The following is a 22,485-nucleotide window of genomic DNA, read 5'->3' as shown; positions in this document are numbered from 1 at the left end:
AGAAATAGGGTCCACACATTTCCTACCCAGATGGCTCTCAAAAGTGATAAGGAGTCTTAGTTTGCTTCCACCTGAGATTCAAACCTTACTCCATAAAGCTGTGCAAAATTTGGCTACAGAATGCTGAAAGAGTCTCTACCATACACAAAAATTGAGATCTTTCAGGTCAAGGTTAACAGCAAAAATTTATGCAAGACTTAGTTTACATGCACCTGCACTATAATCTGATATGTGTGGAACCTGATGGTTTCAACTGTGTTCTTATTCACGTATTTCATGGAAATTAAGCTGCAGTTTATAGAGAAGAGATACAATAAAACCACGTATTTTGTTTCTGTCTCTTTCTACCTATCATATTCTTTTGTAAACAGGTAATGAAAATGTTATTCTTTACCCTCAGCAGCGCGATACCAGATATTTAGATGTGCACACTCGATATTAAGGCTTTTGGAAAGGATTAGTGTTTCCTTACTCTTTACCTGTTTAGACAGTCTGTTTTCCTCTTCAATGTACTTCTGTTCTTTGGGCATTAAGGTTCGTATGCTGGCTTTCACCTACGCATTAAAATGTGTGTCAATATTTCAAGCTTACTCGCTCCTTACTAATAACACATGCTCCGATTTGCAAAAATTATGAAGTTTCAAAGTCACGGCTGCCAAGCCCAGGACACACAGATGCACACAGAGGCAAGGGCTGCTGCTTCGTGCATTAGCAGCAATAGCAGCAGCAGCAACAAAAAGAGTGGGTGTGCCAGGCATTGGCAGAAGAGTATTCTGTGGTATACATCAAGGTTTAGAGAAAATGAGGAATGACAGAAATTCTCTACAAATCGTGAACAAAAGCTTTCATGAAACTGAACTCTTTAGCAGTACAAAAAAGCCAAAGTTAAGACTTACAGCATTAAAAATCACATCTATTTCAAGATAGATGACCCCCTTTGTTGGCCCTGTCAGCTGCTTGTTTTTCAAGACGTAGGCTTTCTGTTCACCATTTTGAATCTGCAGGAAAAGGACATGACAGCCGTCTGTCTCGCGGTCTCCACTGAATACCCCCCCCCGGTGACCCCTGACCCCCAGCTGCTGAAACTGACAGAGAACCCAAAACAACTGTGGCAAGTCTGACAAGTACCTGTTCATTACCAGGACCGAGTCTGTCAGGAAAAATTAACTATCATGGGATTCAACATGGCCGTGAATGGAGTATGTTAAAATTTTAGTGTTCTTATTACAGACCTTGGTTGAGAAATGACAGACACAGAGCTGCAAATCTCTCTCTTTTTTTTTTTTCCTTCTTCTTCCTCTTCTTTTTTTTTTTTTTTCTCATTCTCCCCCCTTCAGCAGGAAGAATACAGACTGGTGTGTCAGGTGAATGAAACTTACAGACAGCAGTGGTATCGCAACTTTGCCTAGAAAGTCAGCACTCCGATCGCGGTCCTCATCATAAACTGTCACTTCAAGCACCGAGTGGATGTCTTTAATATTGCTACAGAGGGAAAAGCACACATGGAGGAGAGAAGTCACCTACACCAGCAGTTACCAAGGACAAAAGCACAAGAGGTTAGCAAAACCAGAAACTTGTGTATATTTTCCAAGCCACAGCAGAGAACAAAATCCAAGAAAATGAGGCTTCCCTCCATGTAACCCCAGCTCTCTCCAGGAGCTGCAGCGACTGCGCTCTGCAAGGCTTTGCCAGCAGAAGTTTTCTGAAGGATGTTGCTTTAAATTTCCTACCTGGCATTTGCGCTGCGTGAGCTGCAAGGAGAGCCAGCGCGGAGGAGCACTGGGGATTTACCACGGCAAGCAGCGGGCTGAGACTCACAGCCACCCTGAACACTGCTACCCCTGCAGCAAATCCTACTGCAAACACTGTGCTGTCTGCAGGCTTGTAAATGAAAACAATCATCAGCTACACGAGGCATCCTTGTAAAGAGAATGAGCTCTTTAATTCTAAAATCCTTGCTTAATTACAAACACACAGCAGTCATTACAACAACTTAGGAACAAGAAATAAGAAATGACGTGTTTTTCAGCTAGTTCTGTTTTTTGCCTGCAAGCTATTAAACACTCCACCACCGTGGACAACAAATGTCGCTGTACATTGCAAACTCTCAAGTGAAAAAAATCACATTCCTTATGCAGAGAGAAAATACCAAAATTGTTTGAGAGAACTCGTCTTTGATCAAACAGCTGATCCAGGAAATATGAATTCAAGCAAAGCACTTCAGCTTCACTAAAATATGTGCCTCCAGAGGAAACTGCATTGCTAGTCCAAAATTAAATAACACATTTGAGGACAAGCAAAATAGTCTGTGCAGATATGTGTGTAAGAGAGGTGAAAACTTTCCTTGAAGGTCTTTTGAGTTTTTCTATTTAATTCCTGATTAGTCTTTTGTCCTGTATGAAAGCAGGCAACTCCTTATGCAGAGAACACTGTTGAGCAGTGGAGGTTGATTAGTTATCGTTTCTATTAATAGATAATTAAAAATAAATTAATGAAGAAATTAGCATGTTTGTACAGATACACAAATGAGAACTATGTTAATAAGCTAATGGGAAGTACAACTATTGTGAGAGTTTTTCTTTTGTTCAGAGTTCATTCCTGAGAGCCAACTGCAGGGTAAGGAAAGCTGCGGATGCCAAGCATATGAGTGACAGACTTAGAGGAAAAAAATATGAAGATTAAAATCAGACTGTGATTTAAGATCAATGGCATAACAGCATTTTCACTTATGCTAAAGTGAGATAAGTGTACACAAAGCTAAAAGCTCTATTATTTTTTCAGTGGATTGTTAGCTGATTTCAGTAGCAGAGAAACATGCAGCTGATCAGTTTTCTACTCACTGATGTAACATTCCAACAGACAGAAAGAAAAAAAAAAAGGCAACAGAGCAAGACAAATAACATGAACATTTTGTTTGTGGAAGACTTTTTTCTACTTTGTCAGAACCTTTTACTGTGTTCAAAATAACACAGGGATTAAAAAAAAGAAAGAAAGGAGAAAGGAGAAAGGAGAAAGGAGAAAGGAGAAAAAAAGAAAAGAAAAAGAAAAAGAAAAAGAAAAAGAAAAAGAAAAAGAAAAAGAAAAAGAAAAAGAAAAAGAAAAAGAAAAAGAAAAAGAAAAAGAAAAAGAAAAAAAAGAAAAAGAAAAAGAAAAAGAAAAAGAAAAAGAAAAAGAAAAAGAAAAAGAAAAAGAAAAAGAAAAAGAAAAAGAAAAAGAAAAAGAAAAAGAAAAAGAAAAAGAAAAAGAAAAAGAAAAAGAAAAAGAAAAAGAAAAAGAAAAAGAAAAAGAAAAAGAAAAAGAAAAAGAAAAAGAAAAAGAAAAAGAAAAAGAAAAAGAAAAAGAAAAAGAAAAAGAAAAAGAAAAAGAAAAAGAAAAAGAAAAAGAAAAAGAAAAAGAAAAAGAAAAAGAAAAAGAAAAAGAAAAAGAAAAAGAAAAAGAAAAAGAAAAAGAAAAAGAAAAAGAAAAAGAAAAAGAAAAAGAAAAAGAAAAAGAAAAAGAAAAAGAAAAAGAAAAAGAAAAAGAAAAAGAAAAAGAAAAAGAAAAAGAAAAAGAAAAAGAAAAAGAAAAAGAAAAAGAAAGAAAAAGAAAGAAAAAGAAAAAGAAAAAGAAAAAGAAAAAGAAAAAGAAAAAGAAAAAGAAAAAGAAAAAGAAAAAGAAAAAGAAAAAGAAAAAGAAAAAGAAAAAGAAAAAGAAAAAGAAAAAGAAAAAGAAAAAGAAAAAGAAAAAGAAAAAGAAAAAGAAAAAGAAAAAGAAAAAGAAAAAGAAAAAGAAAAAGAAAAAGAAAAAGAAAAAGAAAAAGAAAAAGAAAAAGAAAAAGAAAAAGAAAAAGAAAAAGAAAAAGAAAAAGAAAAAGAAAAAGAAAAAGAAAAAGAAAAAGAAAAAGAAAAAGAAAAAGAAAAAGAAAAAGAAAAAGAAAAAGAAAAAGAAAAAGAAAAAGAAAAAGAAAAAGAAAAAGAAAAAGAAAAAGAAAAAGAAAAAGAAAAAGAAAAAGAAAAAGAAAAAGAAAAAGAAAAAGAAAAAGAAAAAGAAAAAGAAAAAGAAAAAGAAAAAGAAAAAGAAAAAGAAAAAGAAAAAGAAAAAGAAAAAGAAAAAAAAAGAAAAAGAAAAAGAAAAAGAAAAAGAAAAAAGAAAAAAGAAAAAAGAAAAAAGAAAAAAGAACAAGAAAAAAAGAAAAAAGAAGATAACTGCACCACTTCCCAATAAACTAAACACTTAAGACTGCATTTTGCCCAATAGCAACATTTCACTATTATGACATTATATTGTGAGAAGTACAGTTGGCAAATAGGAATAACAAATGCAAAATTCAAAGACCATAATTCAGAAAAGCATGAATGCATTTAAAATTCATTCCTTTATATAGTTTTTGAGTAGTTCATTAAGGTTAACAACCACATTTTACTGAAGGTCACAGAATCTTTTTTCCACCCAAACTTCAGGGCCAAAACCACAGTAGTAAGCCCTTGAAACTCCACTGAAGATAGAAGAAGTCTGGAATGCTCAGTATGTCTCGTTTCTGGTTTACAAGAAATAAACTTGCTTTTTTACCTTTTAAATAGTAAATGTTGCCTTTTCTCTATTTTATTTTTCATGTTTTTAACCCTCAAAAAAGTGTGCAGCTGTGTGGTTTAGAAATGGCAGTATGTCATCATTGGTTACTTTCACTGGAACTTGAGGTAGGTACCTTTGATTTACACATATATTCCCTTCAAACAAACAAACAAAACAACACAAAACAAAAGAACCACCATGAAACACTCACAAAACCAAAACACCTACAATGTGAAGATTTTGTTCCACTCTGGATTGAGGTTCTTGTAGACCGTATGTGTCAGCAGTCTGTCATTATTCAGTTCAACTACACAAAATGGGTCACTTTTACCTATGAAGAGAGAATTTGGAACAAATTTTATGAACTGAGAAAATACACCATGAGCAACTTCTAAATCAAAATTGTTTGTTTTTCTAAACTTTAAGTCAATGAAGAATCAATTCAGCTAAGTCCTGTGGTCTGCATTTTATTCAAGATCATGATAACAGACTGATCATCCTTGTAATCTATTAAGATTCTTCAGTAAAATAACATTTTTTTTCGTAAAGGCAAAAGGAAAGGAGAAAAAAAAAAGAAAAGTGAAAAGAAAAAAATTACCATATAGTTTTTATCTCATCAAAACCAGTATGTTCCTAAAAGGTGCCAAGCACCCTTCTGAGACAGCTAAGAGAACTATACTTTAATTGTGCCAAAACTATGTTGACTGCAATTATAACATTATTAGAGCATTTTTATATGTTGAAAAAGTATTACTCCATATTATTTGTAATAACATAGCACCCATGATACTTATCCAAAGATTACTATGCTCTACATGTTTCATGCTGCACAAATCGTTTCCCCCAAATCAAAAAGACTTAAAGACAGTTTCAGATAAAAGCCTAACAAAAGAGAGAAAATAGGCAAGTACAATTAAACAATGAGAAAATATCAGCTGGAATGATGGGCTGCAGTCTCAGCACAGCAGAAGCTCAAATGTGGTTGAGATTTTTGTATACATTAATGCACAATGAAGTAGCTTTGCACATATTTACAAGAAGGTCCCCCAGCGTGAAAGCCACCACAGATAAAAGTACGAAGATGATGCTTTAAAAGTGTAATATGTAGATAATGAAAATTGTATGATTGACTGATACAGACATTTTTTGTTTATTTGTTTTCTTTTTTTTAATCTAAAGAGAAGGAATGGGTAAAGAAAGTATGTGTGTGTGCCCCTACATGTGTGGCAGCTTACAAGTAAAGGTGAGCTGTGTTCAGCTACCAACCAAAGAGACAGGAGAAAAAAATCACCCAGACTAAAATTTTAGGGGGATGATGTACAAGTTACACTAAGCTTTTTCTTAGATATCTACAAAGCCAGGATTTGTATTTGGAAAGGAGAAGAAAGAAATTAGACATCTGAGTCTCATGTTTAGCAACAGTTCAGCCATGTAAAAAAGGACCTTCCCAAAGACGGAAGAAGAAAGAAAGGAAGAGAAAAAAAAAAAAAACATGAGGGGGAATGATGAGAACACAGTTGCAATAAAGAGCTGATAAAGCGAAAAAAATAGTTAACTAATATTTAAATAATGATAGTAATAGCCAAACAGAGAGATCCTTCCTACCTATTTTGTTTTTATCCAGTAACTGAAAGGAACAATCCAATGCTTATCATTTTGCTGTCCTATCAATTAGCAAAATGAAACTCATAGACAACCAGGTATGCTAAAGGCAAATTTAAACATTGTACAATGTCAGTAGTTCTAGCCTGGCTGACTTCTGTGCCTGCTTACCTTCACCTTTGGCACAGCATACAAGGGCACGTATTATTTTCATTTAAGGCTACAAATACATTAGTACAAAGCTGGAAAACAAATTGCTACTTCCAGAACCCGAGGAAACTTTGTCAGAAATTAACAACTGAACTGCACACTAGAGAGTAGAGCATTCACGTCTCTGGACTTTCTTTGGATGGCAAAGTGTTTAAAAGTTACGGAGTGTTGGCTTTGGCCTTCCACAATCAAATCTAGCACACTATGCAATTGCATTTCACAGTGTCTTCAATAATTCCGTCATGCTATGTCATGTATTATAAGAAGCCATAAACTGAGTAGCTCAATGGGTCTACATTAATGATATTAGGGAGGCATGTAATTTGTTTCATACCTTATTCAAATGACAATGAAATCAATATTTAGACAAAGCTGTCCAGGGGTCAGATCTTCCAAACTACAATATTGATTCAGACTACATCAGAGGTTAATGTGCATATTATTAACTTTAATGATAAAGAATAATTGTTTTAAATGCATTGTAAATTACAGTTAGAACAGACGTTTACCTTCTCTCGAAAACAGAGTATCACTGAATCTTTCCCATTAAACGTGAAAAAGGACTAACTTATTAGTCACCAGAGATGAATATATGATGTTTTCCTGCTTGATGTTTTCCTGCTTCATAACAAGCCTAAATAGTTGTAGGAAACTTCAAAAAATCATATTTATTTACCTTCTCTAGATTTCAGTATTTGGAAAAAAATTATCATAAACCACAAGATAGTTAGAGTAACAAGGCAGAACTGACACAAAAGGTGAGCGAGGTGTTATCTCCTTTTTCACAGCATCATCAGTCATATTTGCATATGACAGGGAAATGTGATTTGTGCTTATTAATTGTATACAGATACAGTAAAAACTTGCTAGAGTGTCTAGAGGTCCTGTCTGTAAAAAAAGGGGAAGTATTTAATAGATTAATTTATTTCCTGCATCTGTTGACACACACTTTTTCAGTGACTCTCTTTATATATTTATATGAACATAAATCCGTTTAAGAACACTATATAATATGTATCATTAATCACAGAGGTCCTCAATCAAACCAAAGTCAAATGGTTATCAGAAATAAAAGAATCCCTCTCATGCTCAGCTTTTCAAGTCTCTCCCCTACCCCCTGAAATAAGTTGAAAAGAGTTTGAGATATTGACAAAAGGAAATATTATGAGATGGTACAAAGGAAGGCCCAAATATGTTGGTTCCCAAGTAGAAGTTTCCTTGCTATGAATATCCTTACTAAGGCACACTGCTTTTACCATATGAGGAGGCTATGAAGTTCCCATCTGCAAGGCCCTTCACCATCGCCTATGGGCACTCCTTCCGTATGCTAAAACGCTCATAACTAAGCGGGGTATCTGAAAGAACACTCTTAGCTGACATGCTAAACATATGGTACGTGCAAATGTTATTTGGATACCAACCCAAATAAGTGAACATGATCCAGAAAGACAAAGCCAGAGAAATGTACAAGTACTTAGTGAAACTCACATCCATCTGTCATCTTTCAAGTTTTCATTATTAGAAAGAACAACTACAATCTTACCTCTCACTGACAGCCATGGCAACCTCCTGCATTGCAAGTGTTTAAAGTAATGGGAACATTCCTAATGAAAGTCTTAAAAGAACATTAAAATATAAAAGACTGCATCTTATGTCTCCTCAGTCTCTAGGACTAAGGAAATCCAAGAACTTACAACATATATTCATCACTGCACTTTTCAAAACCATTACCTTAAGTACAAAACATGCTCTAACCAAGCCAACCTCAGACAAATTCTGTCTAGTTAATGCAAGTGGCAATTTAAGAAGAAAAAAAAAATGCTTTTTTTTTCATTTTAGTATTAAAGAGTCATGCGTGTTCAGAAATTTGATATTCATCTAGCAGTCCTAAAAGTACACTTTAAAACTTTCAATTAGACTTGTGCTGCCTAAGCTCAATTACATCAGTCTAAATTATATCATCATCACATGTACGCTTTTCACTACAAACTGAATCATGACTGTCATATATTACCACCTGTCATAACCTGTCATATGTTAAGAAATTTTACCCAAACCTATGTATTTACTGAGGCTGCTCTGTGCCTTTTGTAGGCCTCCAGCTTCTGATTTGATCACTTTAGAGGTACTTAAATTTATCGATCAGGATGACATCCACAAACTGCATCCAAATATAGCCCTAAACGTGTGGGCTCCGTGCTGTGCAAGACCACCACCTCTACTTAAGGAATTCACACGTTAATAGCATGCCCCCAGCTCCACTGAAACCAGCACCTATGATTTTGAGTAATCCCATGACCTCAGTGGGACTAATCACTATTATGCTTGGCACTGTTTGAAGGAATTCGTAAGACAAGTAGGTAATAAAACCAATGAAGTACACCTTCCCAGTAACTGAAATCAAACCTGCAGTAAACCTCAATAAGAAGTCAAACAAATCTCATTTATCCACTTTGTTTCATGCTTTTTGGACTCTACTTGTAAAGTCCTAAGGGCTCCTAAAATGATGGAAATAAAGTGCTAATTTAAATAATACTCATGGTAGTCCGGAAGAGAAATCAGTTTCTCTTTTGATGGATCTTTCTCACCCTTTTCCCCTCTTTAGTCATTGCAGACCCATACTATCTGAGAATTACACCTAGAAGATATTCTACTTCACAATGTAAGCTCTTGCATAAAAAAAATAAAGAACTCCTTATCTTTTGCAGTCTCCCGCTTTATTCATTAAAACAGAGATTGCATCTACTTTGGCAGATATCCTTGTTTGTGCTATGCTATATTGCATGTAATGTTTAGACAGTCAGCAAGACTGGAATGCCATCTGAGATTACTTCGCTTAGGTCTATGTGAAGTATTTTACTTCAATCAGCATTGCATTCCTCATGTGGCACACTTTAAATGCATTATTTAAAACATGTCTTTTACCTCTCACCTGGTCTCTCAGAACTACCACATGGCCCTAGATGAACTGAAAACTCATCACCAGCAAAAGTCCAGTTCTACAGCAATGCTTAAACTGCAAGGGAGGTTAATCTGGGACTAAAGAGATCTTAGTTGTTACTTGCTTCAACAGTCTTAGTCCCACATGGTCTAGAAAGTCTTTGTAAGTTTGTAGATCAGATTCATTACGTGGAGTTCAGAATGCTGGTGACTGGAACAACTCTTCTGCTCCTGCAAGTACATACAGAGCTCTTTTTCACCTTTAAAAAGACTTAAATAGTGACAATTTTGAATTGGTTCTCAAAATACTTAGAAAATCAAAACAACAAAACCTTAACCTCTAAATTATTTTATCTTCTGATTTTTTTTTCTTAAGTAGCTACAGCACGGCATTACCTAACAGTTCTGTTGTGTTCTGCATCTAGGAAAGTTGAGGAAATGCCCATTTCACCCATTCACAGACCACTGGATATCTGCATTCCTAGATCAGCTCACTCGTTATGCTGGAGCTCATCAGCAAGCATAAAAGATGCCAGGTAACTTGTGGACTCTTAAGCACTGATGTCCTAGCCCTGACAGAAGTCTATGTTGGGCACCCATCTCACAGCCATGTGCCACTGCTGCTTGTCCTCCAGGCTTGAGGTGAGCCACAGCCTGCCCAGGATGTCACTTCTAGGGGGCAACAAATTCTGCTAAGACAACAGCATGGACTTCACCCCAAATTCAGCTTCCAAAGTACCACTTCCTTCACAACAGATGGAATGATGCAACCAATTCAGATGCTAGTATCTTTTATATATATAACTATGAACTTTACCTGAATGTTAGAGCTGTCAGATTGCAATACAATATAATCTGTATTTATGGGCAAGTTAAACAGATATGCCCTTCAATAGTCTCCAAGGAACAAAGTTGTCCAATGTTTTTTTTTTTATTATTCTTTGTAGACTGTCTTCCCAGCAAAAATCTTCCCAGTAATTCTTCCAAATAGGGACTTCAGTTCAACATCATTGTAATTCCATGCTCACTTTCTGGCTCCACTTATACACAAATACTTTTCCCTGATAAAAACCTATCAGAGCTTAAATTTACATTTCTTTCTTTCCATGTTTTGTACAACTTCAACTCTGATATTCTTTCATTATAGAGCTCTATTAAATGTAAGCATTTGTCTCCAGAAAACTGCATGCCAGCTCTATGTTATTCAGATAATACTGTAAAAAGGCAGACTTAAGTAATTAAACGTATGGCAACATCCATATTTTATGCAGTAAGATAATTACCTGCTTTAGACAGGAAAAAAACACCTGTGCACCTAACATCATGCTTTTCTGTTTTCAGTCTTTGAGAAATCAGCTTGTAGGAAAGAAAATAAAAAAAAAAAACCAGACCATCAGCCATCACACAATGACTTTTTCTTTCCTAGTCAGAGCTGCCATTGACTCTTACAACCAGCTATCACTGATGCAATTGGTTTCCAGAGTAGATTCAGGCCATGAAGTATATGGCAGACCTACCTGTCCCTTGAAAACTTAATGCACTACGTAAGGATTAACTCACAAGGGTCTGCAGATAGCATGGGGCTAGATCCCTGTGAGTCCTGTGGAGATGTTTCTACTGTGGCTATAAAAAGTATGCATTGATTCACTATACACCCAGAAACAATTTCCTAATTTCATTTTTTGTTTCCAAAAGAAAAAAAGAAAAGAAAAAAAAAAAGAAAAAAAAAAAAGAAAAAAGAAAAAATAACCATGTGGCAGGTTAAATGTAGATTGGAATCTAACATTTACTTGTTACTGGTCAGTCCATAAAGTTATATAAGCTGATAGAAACCCAACTTCAGTGTTTGCTAGATTGTAAGTAGACCACAAGTCTTATTCCAGACTAAACATTACATGATTTTTTGTATTGTTCAAACTACAGTATCAAAACTGAACTAGAATCAGAAAGACTACTAAAGACATTTTGGATAGTTTCAAGATTCAATAGTAGATTTCAGTTCCATTTCTGCTTCTAAAAGTCAAGTTCATAAGACACAATTTCATAAAACTAATCCAAGTTTAACTTGGTTATAAAAGCTGAAATATTGTTTGAATATTTCATAGGTTATTATGGTTCTCCCCTAACGCTGGCCATGCCTGTCCATTACAGACCTAAGTCCCCGCAGCCAAAAAATGCCTTTATTTTTTGGGAAGACAAGACAGCCAGTTCATGACTCTGGGGGGCAGTGCCACTCATGCAGACGCTAATGTCACTAATGTTGTTCCAAGCTCCCTGCCAGCCAGCTGCCTGCAACAGAGCAGTCAGTCTGACCTTTGGCCAGGAGAAGGAATGGCTCAATAGCATGAGAAGCTGCCTTATCTAATGGATTAAGCACAGGACCCAAGCCAAATGCCAGCTTTGACAAGGACTTGCTCTGTGGGCCTTAGCTGAGTCCGTTAACCTTTCTTAGTTCTCCATCTTTAAAATGGAAATGGTAAGTCCTCTTCGGCAGCATTGCAACGGTCTGATTTCATGAATGTTCAAGGCATATTACCAGGCGATTCAGCGCAGTGCCAAAACCTTGCTCAACTCATTTCAGCAGAATATTTACAGGAAAACATGGTAACAATCTCAAATAATTTCATTGGATATTTAATTCTAAATGTTATGGTTAATTGAAAATGTCTTTTAAACTCTGAGTTTGCCATTAGTAACCTAAAACTGCTACTTTAATTAGGAAAGAAAAAGGAGTTTTGCAGTACATGATATTGGACTGATGTCTTCAGGTAAACCATACGGACAGGATCAGGCGAGATTTTATCTACCAGAGAATAGTGTCCATAGCTTTCATTACTTTGTGAAGATAATTCAAGTGTATATTGAAGTCTGGGTGCACTAATTGACAGAGCAAATTACTTTTGGAACCATAATTCCAAAGGGCCTTTGAATTTATTCCTTCAATTTTACATGTACAGACTTCCACACCTTTTTGAATTTAACATTTGTATACGTCATTCTGACATTTGCTAGCATTTGAGAAACAATTTCAAAGACTATTTTTGCACAAAAGGTATTAAGACATCTTAGTAGAACAGATTTTAGAAAACTCATTTACATTCTGCACATCTAGCGACCTTGGTTTCTTCATTCCACTTTCAAATATTTTAATCAAAATTTTAACATGGAATTTTCTTAAAAGAAAGGCTGAATGCCATACATAAAACTTAAAAAGAAAAAAAAAAGAAAAAAAAAAACTCTCTCATTTTCTATGCTTGCATTTCAAATACCAGGTTCTGAAACCTCAGTAGTCCCCCCAAAATGCAGAAAACTGATTAATAATGAGGTCAGAAACACAAATAAATTAACTTCTAATGAAGACTGGAGACACAGTAATCAAAGTGTTAAAAATTCATTTCATGCACATCTCATTTGCCTCTTAGCTGATATTTATCACATAATTCTGTGAGAAAGTAGAGGCCTAAGATGCTCCAGATAAATGTCTCAATTAATTGTACAGAGGTAGCCCTCTTTGAGCTGAACCAGAGCTGTGAGCTCTTTATTAAAAGCACTATTCTGTAGCCTGTAACCTTGTTCCTTGACTCCTCTCTAGTTTCCAATTTAAACAAGTCCCCATGCGGCCCGCTCTAAAGGGCTTTGTCTCCCTGTCATTGTTAAGAGAGCCGAGGCATCCTGGAAGTGTGAAATCAGACCTCATGAGCTGAACGGTTCCCCAGGGAACGCCGGACCGCGCAGAAGGTCAAAGTCATGGGCTGGACCATCTGAAAGCGTCTGATCGCCGGTCTGTGACACAGCAAGTGGGGTGGGGGTGGGCGAGAGGCAGGCGAGGGGGCTAGAATCGAGCACGTCTTAATTAAAGCCCAAAGACAGCAAAACAAACTGTTTTCTCGGCAGACTGTCACGAGGAGCTCAGATTTTGCTCTGCTAATGAATCTGAGTTGCTAACTATTATTCCTGAAAAATAATGGGACTTGCGCTGACGCTGATAAAACCTGTAGCACATCTTTTCCCACCGTGCTTCCTTCTCGTCTATAACAAGGCAGAGTTTTACATTTTATTTCAGGTTATCAGGAAAAGGATGAAACTATATGCCCCCAAAAAAGGAGAGGCAAACACTGTGAAAATAGCAGGTTTCCCCTCACCCTACTTATGTACAACTTTGCAGCAGAAATTTACTTATTGCTTTAACTGACACTATTTCACTTTGGAAAGGTCTATTGCTGTCCAAACATCCCGTGGCTTGGGTAAACAGAATGTGTATTAATTTCAGAGATCAGCTGACAAGATGAATCCGTTATACCTTACATTTTACTGCATTATCAGAATATTTCCTCATTTAAAAGGACTTCACCATAGCCATACAAGCAACTACTCCAGTGCTCTGCAAGCAGCTGAACCCTTGAGAAAGGCTGGATGACTTCCAGAAGAACCACAAGAGAGCAAAGACATGGGGGAGAGGGAAAAATACAACTTCTTTTAGCTGAATAGAAGAAAATGTAAACTGTATTGTCAATAACATAATTTCATTTGTTAGATTATAGATGTTTGCTTGTTTGGCAAACATTAGGCAATATTAAAATATAAAATATAAAAAGGCAACATTAAAATATAAATATTTTATATGAAATAACAGCTGCTGTGACCAGAATTTCCAACAGAACACGATTTTGTACTGGTGACAACCGCAGAGTTTTGTTTTACCAACAGAAAGAACTCTGTGGCTGATGTCAACAGACACTTTAACCAGGGAAGATGTCCTGATAAACCGGCCAGCACTCTCCAAGGCCCTGGTCCTGCCGGATGCCCTGTGTTTCAGCACTCCCTGAAGTCAGGGAAAGGCTTCAAGCACCCATCAGGAACCTCTCATCTCCTCAGTGGCTCTCACTTTCCTAGGCAAGTCATTTCCGTGAAAGCAGGCAGAGTGAAGAGGAGTCTGACTCCGTGTTTTTCTCAGATATTGTTCAAACTAAGTTATGGCACATTCAGACAGCACCCCCTTTTCGGGCAGGTGGTGACCATTTTCTCACCTGCCCACGGCTTCATTGAGATTTCAGTCTGCCCTGGCATCTTGTTCAGTGCATGTGTGTGTATCTGGGAGTTGTAAAAGGAGGCCTTAACCATCACCCTTAATCTCTTTTTCCTTCTATTTTTTTCCTCTCCCTCTGTTTAAAAATCGGTCTTAACCTTAATGATTTGAAGTGCAGCGTCCAACACCCGGCTATTAACGGGGAAGAAAAAACTACCCTCAACTATCAACAGTTTATTAGGGGCTTAACTGAAGTGACCTACTGTAGAAGTATTCAGCTGAACAAGACTATGGGCTTTCTCTCTGGAAAGGAGGAGAATTGAGGGTTTCATTAAAAAGTAATTTGTGCTTTTTACTCATTCATTCAACGGGAGTCTCAATTGCTCTTTATTCAAACAGAGTTAATACAGTATTACAATGCTTCTCAATGAATGTATGGTAACAAAAGAAAAATTTCACGTTTTGAAAGGAAAAAAAAATATCTTTGTAACTGTGTAGTAAGACTGATGACTACTTAAAAGATTACAGAAATCTTTTTTCCATCTATACTTATGTTTAATGATGGAATATTATGGATTTTAAAAATCCATTCAGTCCAAACTAATAAATTTTGATTTATTACTGCATATGAAAAGATTCCTGAAAGTGAAATGGGATATGTTCAACACACAGGAAACAGAGCAAATCAGACGGGTACAACACAGGTGTTTCAGCTACTTTTCAGACTCAGGGAAGGGCAAAAGATTAACTGTGAAAAAAATGATATATTAAGAAGAGCAAACTACTCCTGGGTTTTTATTCACATAAGCAATCCTTAATTGCGCAAGTTATACTACTGATGACAGTGTTCTCTAAACTGACTAGTAAGTATTGCTCAGCTGAACATAGGTGAAGGATTTTTTTTTTTTGGTAGTTTTTACAGACATGATTTACTGACAATCAACAAATGCCTACTTGTAAATATTACTACTTAAATTTTAATTTGAAATTATCTGTACATGCCCACATAAATTAAATTAATAAGAACCCATTGTCCTCTTTTCAAAATACCAAATACTACTATCCAATATTTGCATGGATTTCTGTTACATCTAGAATACATAGCCTTTTTAAAAAGCATATATACTGTACAAATGCTAGTGAGCAAAATACTAAGGACATGGGCAAGTTATTGTGTGTTCTTCCCAGTCTTCCTGACTGTCATTCTAAATGTAATGTCTGAAAATTTTTGGTAGCTCTGTACATCTTTAATTGAATCAAATGTATTTCCAAAAAATCTGTTCAACCAGCACAAATGACATGTTGATCTGGAAAAGTCGAAGACTGAATGAGGTCAGGGACTGAATTATCCCATTTGCCCCTGAATAACTTAATCTCTCTCTCTGTTCAGACCACATTGGATTATAAGGTCAAAGCAGAGTGAGGAATCTTTAGAAGCATTTCTCCAAGCTCCCCAAAAATAGAATCTGTTATTTTGTGCGCCACAAACTGGAAGATCAGTTTCAGCAATTAAATGTTTACTCTGTTACCTTGTCTAAGAAAAAAAATACTGGTACTCATGCTAATTTGAACAAAACCATTAAAAGAAAGTATCATCCTATATATCTATATCTGCTCTTGTAGTAAAATATTTACATCCAAATTGCACTCAAACCAGCTATATTAGGATAGTTTGCCTTTAAAAAAAATTATGAAGATGGTTATTTTCTGACAGAGAACGAGCTTGTTTTGCTCCATTTAACCTTTGCAGTATGAAGGTGATTATACTTTCAGGACATAACTTGGATATTTCTGAAGAAATATATTCAGTATGGCTGGGATACTTTTCCTGTGTTTTGAAAAGAAACAGGTTTAATTATCCAATCATCCTATATAACTTAAAATAGAAAATAATATATAAAAATTCTTATTTCCCTTTTTAAACAGACAAGCACTACTTAAAGGAAACTTTACATGTGTTTGAAATATCTGAAACCAAAAGCAGCCTTGCTATATATCTGGCAGGTGCCAAACAATTATTTTGGCAAAAAATTCTATCTAAAATTCTATCTAAAAAAGTTCTATCTATATCTATCATCTTTCATTTCCCTTGTCTGTTGAACTCAGCTTTAATAGATACAAATATACAAAATAATCCAAATTAGAAAAAGAAATCTTGAATAAGTATCTCATACAGTACTTTCTGCAGGACCTCTGATGGGGTCAAAATATGTATTTCACCCTTCTCAGAAATAACCTACATAGGAGTCCACTAGCATTAGAATGATTTGCTGCCTTGCTTACAAAAGTTTTGTTTGTATGTCTGAGGATCTTTTTAATGAGGAGAAGGTGAGACTAAGCAAGCAGGCAATAATATTTTGATAAACTTAACCATCTTTTAATCACTTTTAAAAAGGCCTAGTACTACTATTTACTGTCACAGAAACTAAATGAGTCCTTGCCTGTAACATCAGCTGCCATCAATGCTTCTGCTCGGATGACCTTCACCTGAAGAAATCCCACGTCCTTCATGTTATGGAACATCCTCATTGGACTCTAAAAAACAATAATAAGAAATACAATTCTAGATTGTAAAAAGGACAAAATGAAAGCAATGTTGGTAGCTTCTTCCCTCTCCCAAATATAAGTTAGTGTAATTCTAACATATTCACACTTTTAATTATTATTTTCTGCAAAACATGCAGTTGTTGGTGTTTCTTTCAGTATTTTGCAACTTTAACTTATCAATCAAAAACACAAAGGAAAAATTATAATATAAATGATTAAATATGCTAATTCTACTGACTTAATCCCCCTAATAGCACATAAACAACTCTCCATCACAATTGTAAATTACATCAATGTATTAACAAAATTAATACAAACATTTCATCTCCCTGAATACTTTTGTGAAATCTGTGCTCACATTTTCCCTTTGAAGGCTCCAAGAATATTTTGAACAGTGACTTAGGACCAGTATCAATTTCATTGTTCTTGATCATTATATGTAAGCCTGTATGCAGCATATATGCAGCAAATAATATGAGCAAAAACAATCAAAAGAGGATTCTAGCAATTTAACACTTTTCATAATAAACACAGGCAATAAAAGATTGAAAAAAATGAATGAGAAGATAATTTCAATTACACAGCAAAAAAGGGTTTACTTTTTTTTTTTTTAACCATCAGTTTCTGCAGTATCTAATTTTTCTTCCTTTTTTAATATATGTAAAGAGCAGAGTAACAATTGCATTTACTCATCCTATGTAGTTATATAAAGCTGCTTGGAAGCTGCATTCAGTTTTTTCAAATGACCAAATGTAACAAACTGGGGGTATTGTAGCTGCTAGGCATGGTATGCCAAAATTTTTAAGCTCCAACTTTGAACGTAATTTAAAAGTTGCAGAACTTCAAATGCTGGTACATCGAATTCAATTTTGATTTTGCAATCAATTAATAGCAAATACGACGTTAACATTTAGTTTCTTCATAACCTATGGGAAGAACTCCAAAAGAGGAAACTAAAATTAGATTTTTAAATCCATTTTAAATTATAATCATATGTGGCCTAATTTTGGGTTACTTTTGCAAGTCCTGTTCATAAATGCTAGCTGGTACATTTATTTCTAAACATTTTAACATCTGAAAAAAATGCAAAATGTTCCCGTGGCCATTTCTAATATTTTAATTAGGTATGTGAAGGTATGTTAGCAGGTGAAACCTTTTTTTACTGCTTATCGTAATGTCTAGATTTCTAGAATATGCGACCATCAGGTAAACATCAGGTCAAAAATTCTGAAATTTATTATGAATTCAAAACTGACTATTAAGGACAACCACAATAACATCACTTATCTAAAAATCACAGGTGCTGCTTAAATGCAATATTAAATGTCGCAAAAATCTGATGCATAGATAAAATCCTTTAAAACGTTAGACGTATAATATACATCTCCCTCTTTCTGTCAACAAGGCATTCTAACAGCCCAATCACAATCTGATTAATTAATTTCAGAAGCCCCAACTGACTATTTATTGTTTACAGTGAAGGTTTGTCCTTAGTATCCTGACCTGAGGAATCCAGTTAAGCGCAGTACCACACGTGCAACATACTTACAAATATGCATGTATGTCATCACAGGAAAATGGTTGATAATTTTTATTTGTTTTTAATAGGTTTATAATGAGAAATAGGGTTTAAAAGTACTGACGGTGAACTTTAATCAGCACACACTCAACCCTCTGCTTTTGTGCTTACATGCAAGCTGAAAGTGGCAGAGGTGGTGGTACAGATAGCAGTGTTATAATTCAGATCCATGCTGGCACCATCTCGCATTTACTTCAATAATGATCGAGGTTTGGAAGCTCCTTATCAGAGCTCGTACTTCAACGGAGATAATTCTGCTCTAATACCATGATGAAAGTGAAAGGACCTAACAAACAGGTTTTCACGTTTTACGTGTTTCACAATGACTGAAACAAACACCTAGCTTCAAAAAGAAAACAAAGCAAAAACAAAGCAAAATAAAACACCAAACAAACACAGACCAGGACAAAAAACTGCTCCCTTTCCTGCAATGCTGTACATCCTCCCCTCTCCAAATTTCACCCAGCAAATTGCATGTTCTGCAAAAAGGCACTGGTACTGTATTCCACTTTGCTACCTTTGTTAGCATCCCACAGAACAATTATTTTTGAACTTTAGTTCCAGCAAGTCAGCTAGTTTAGATTACGTGCACCCCGTGACAGTGGAGACTAGTGAAAATGTATACAGCGCTACTGCACAGACTCTGGGAGAAGCAAATGACTTTAATACGTTACTTTAAATACATAACTTTAAGTAATGATTTATCAGATCATATTGTCTTCTTATTTATGATTATTGTTGAAGGCCTCAAAAACCTATGGTTTCTGAAGCCTGAAATTTCCATAGCAGAGGAATCTGTGATTTGCAGTGAATCTTTTCAGCCCTCAATAGATGGGAAAAGATTGAAATGCTCTGGAGATGAGTCCTCTTTATTTTTTTAATGAAAGGCTGTATAATATATTTTCTGTATGGCTGCAGCAGCTGTCAGGGAGAGCATCTCAGTTCAGCTCTATTATGGGAGAAGCAATACCCCATCCTATGGCATCGAGATACACTGAGGGGCCAGTACTGATTGACAGCTTGTCACCATGACGTCTTATTCCATCTCTGTTATGGAGAAAATTAATGTCACACCACCAGCCTTATGACTCACTGTCATCTTAGAACTGCTCACCTTTTATCAATGCTCTAAATAACATTTCAAGCCCATCGTCTCACGGTGGACAATCTGGTCAAGGGACATTAAATCGGATGACTGTGAAATGTCATAATAAAAATGGAATGCTAACAACTTCTTCTCTAAACTAGCTCCTCTGGTTTTTAAACTATGACAAGGGGGACCATAGGTTCAGCACACCCGTTCTGAAAAGGTCATACAATCTCTCTTGGTCTGTACCCATTAATGCGCCCCCCTCCTCACCCCAAAAGGAATTAATCTTTTCAGACAATTGTGGTAAAATAATGGTTCAAACAGTAATGCCTGTTTAATTTGTAAGGCTCTGATGTTCAGCTACAAATGGTTAAATGACAGTAATAGAGTCATTTTCCAAGGCTATTTGATCTGATGGCAAGGTCAGCTCATTAACTGTTTTTGGCTGCGGAAAGGGTGCAAAATACATTTCTCAAATGGAAGCTGGATTTTTTTAAGAACACAAAAAATAAGCTCCAAAATACAGCCCATGAATGGGAAGAGTGCATCTTGGTAACTGCAGAGTCCTTCTGTCTATCAGTTTTGAAGTAGAGATATGAATACCAAAGATAAATCAAACAACAGTGAAAATAAACTATTTGAATTTTCTTAATCCTTGCCATTTCTTTCTGCTGCTGTCTACAGGTCATTTAAATTAAAAAATGTAGGATTTTTCAAAAGGTCTATTGATTCTATAATTTTTAAAAACACAAATGAGAAATTCATACTTCTGCAGTTAAGAACATCTTCCAAAGATACAAATATTTTCAAATGCATACATTAATGTAAATACAAGAAAAGACACAAATCCATGAATATTTAAGCAATGGAAATAAATAGATCAATCTTATTCCACATAATTATGCTTTACACTGGGGACCAAATCTCAAAAAAATGAGAATTTAGGAAAACTGATTAATAATACACAGTCACAACATGTTGCTATACTGCTTCTAAATTATCAAAACCATCAGTATCACTCAACTCCCATCATATCATCACACACAATAATCCGCAGAAATGTGCTATTGTTACACTTGGTAGCTAGAAGTATGTCAGCTCAAAAACGTATCCACCAGAAATTTATTATACTTATAAAGATCCATTCTGACACCCACAGGCTGTCTTGGTGGCTTCCTAAATGTGAAATAATTCTCTTAATTGTAATTATTTTTCAAAGATTTTGCAAAATACCTTAGCTCTCAGTTGGTTTAGGAATATTATGTTTAGCCTCACTAAGTCACCTCTATTAAACTGTGTTTATGATAACACTATTGGTGTATGAGTTGTACAAGCATTAGCAGACAGCTGATTCAGGGGAGATAGCCAGAATAAATTTGCTGAAGCGCACATACTGCTAATCTGTTTGAAGAATATTGTACAGCATTAGTACCAGCACTTCACGTTATCTGCACAGACTGATAAGGTACATCTTTATTAAATTCTGTTATTGAAAGGATGTCAGTCATGGAATACGAATATTTTAAAATCTAAAAAAAAATTAAGCGGCTCTTTGTTAGTCAGAGCTTGGTTTAATGGCTGAGTGTCTAGAGAAGCCTTTCTAAACACCTGGCAGCATTGTACAATAAAAGCTTTGTAATTTTAAGTGGAAATAGCTTTTTTTTTTTTTTTTCCTCCTTTCTCTGTGTGTAGGGAGACAGTTACTTTTAGTGATTCAGGCATTAACAAATGCTGGAGTAAGAGCTCCCCTCTCTGTTGCTTTGATAAAATTGCACAGATGCTGTGTAATGCGAGGATGCTGGGAAATGAAAATAATTTGCTGCAGAATATTTTGAAATGGAAATAATATTTGAAACAATTATTTGATGATATAAAATGCTACTTCAGCCTCTAATGTACAGTCAAAAATTTCTTCCTCTTTAGTCAAAGCTTAAAAACCCCAGACTAGCACTTCAAATCAGTTGGCATAAGCACCCACCAGAAACTGTGCAGCCACTACATTACTTCTTAGTTATCTCGCACTTGGTAAAAACGATCTGCAAGGCAAACTTCTTTATGTCACGGAGTCAAATGAAATAGCTCAATTACTAAGGTAAAAAAATACCTTACTGTACAAAGAGGATTTGCAGCCTTCCTGATGCTACTTGTTTTAGCTGCAATAATATTAATGACTAGTTTAAATGACTGCCGTAGGCTGAATGTGATAAGGATGTAAGAGATATATTTGGACTTTTCTCCCTAATGCTTATTATTCATATAAACAATCATTTTGCAAACAGAGGGCAAAAGAGAACTCCATACATATCTCTTCAGTATTTCCTCCCGCTCCTTCGGGTCCTCCAGGGAGTTGACAGAGAGGTCAGAGATAGTGACTGCAGCTGAGGCTGTCAGAGTGACCAGCAACACCAGGTATCCCTCTCCTTCCTCCAGCGGCATCTCCAGCTTGTGAGTTTGCTCTTTACTTAGTGTTGACAGGTCGACCTGGCACCTAGAAACAAACATTTTTCATCAGCCTGCGGTTTTCTTCACATTAAGCAACAGCATGCTGGCTTACTGGCATTCAGCTGGACAAACAAACAAAGACAAATCAATAGGAATTCCTTCCAGCTTCTGAAAGGATTTCTCTTCAGTTTCAGCCCATGCTGCTTGCTTGTTAGCTGTTTTTTCAAAGATGCAACTTGTTATGCATGTGAACAATAGAAATATTGATTAAAAAAAAAAAAAACAACACAGGAAGCAAGGTTGTCTAAAATGCATTAATTGAGTTCCAGTCAAAGAGAATTTTAAAAAATCATATTCAGATGCAAATTTTACTTTTCAATTTCGCCTCTTGTATAAATCTTAAAATGTAAGTTTTGGTATGAATGTTTTCAATACCATTCATCCAACAACAGTAAAAGTCCCCTCTAACAAAAAAAGAAAAAATAAAATCTGTGTGGA

General features: G+C 35.5%; 1 protein-coding gene across 13 annotated transcripts in view; it reads right to left on the bottom strand.

Moving 5' to 3' along the window:
- The window catches only part of MCTP1 (multiple C2 and transmembrane domain containing 1), a 272,517-nt gene that overhangs the window by 98,114 nt on the left and 151,918 nt on the right, over positions 1-22,485 (bottom strand). For all 13 annotated transcript variants that reach the window (XM_066988625.1, XM_066988619.1, XM_066988626.1 and 10 more), the window contains 6 exons: positions 21,847-22,033; positions 16,771-16,864; positions 4,780-4,882; positions 1,380-1,482; positions 897-998; positions 480-554 (listed from right to left, as the gene is read on the bottom strand). In XM_066988625.1, the coding sequence (XP_066844726.1) occupies positions 480-554; positions 897-998; positions 1,380-1,482; positions 4,780-4,882; positions 16,771-16,864; positions 21,847-22,033 (664 nt within the window). The remainder of the gene's footprint in view (positions 1-479; positions 555-896; positions 999-1,379; positions 1,483-4,779; positions 4,883-16,770; positions 16,865-21,846; positions 22,034-22,485) is intronic.

This window comes from Anser cygnoides, chromosome Z, assembly GCF_040182565.1.
Source record: "Anser cygnoides isolate HZ-2024a breed goose chromosome Z, Taihu_goose_T2T_genome, whole genome shotgun sequence".
Taxonomy (NCBI): domain Eukaryota; kingdom Metazoa; phylum Chordata; class Aves; order Anseriformes; family Anatidae; genus Anser; species Anser cygnoides.
Note: the sequence above shows the minus strand (reverse complement) of the source record. Positions and strands in the feature narration are given on the sequence as shown.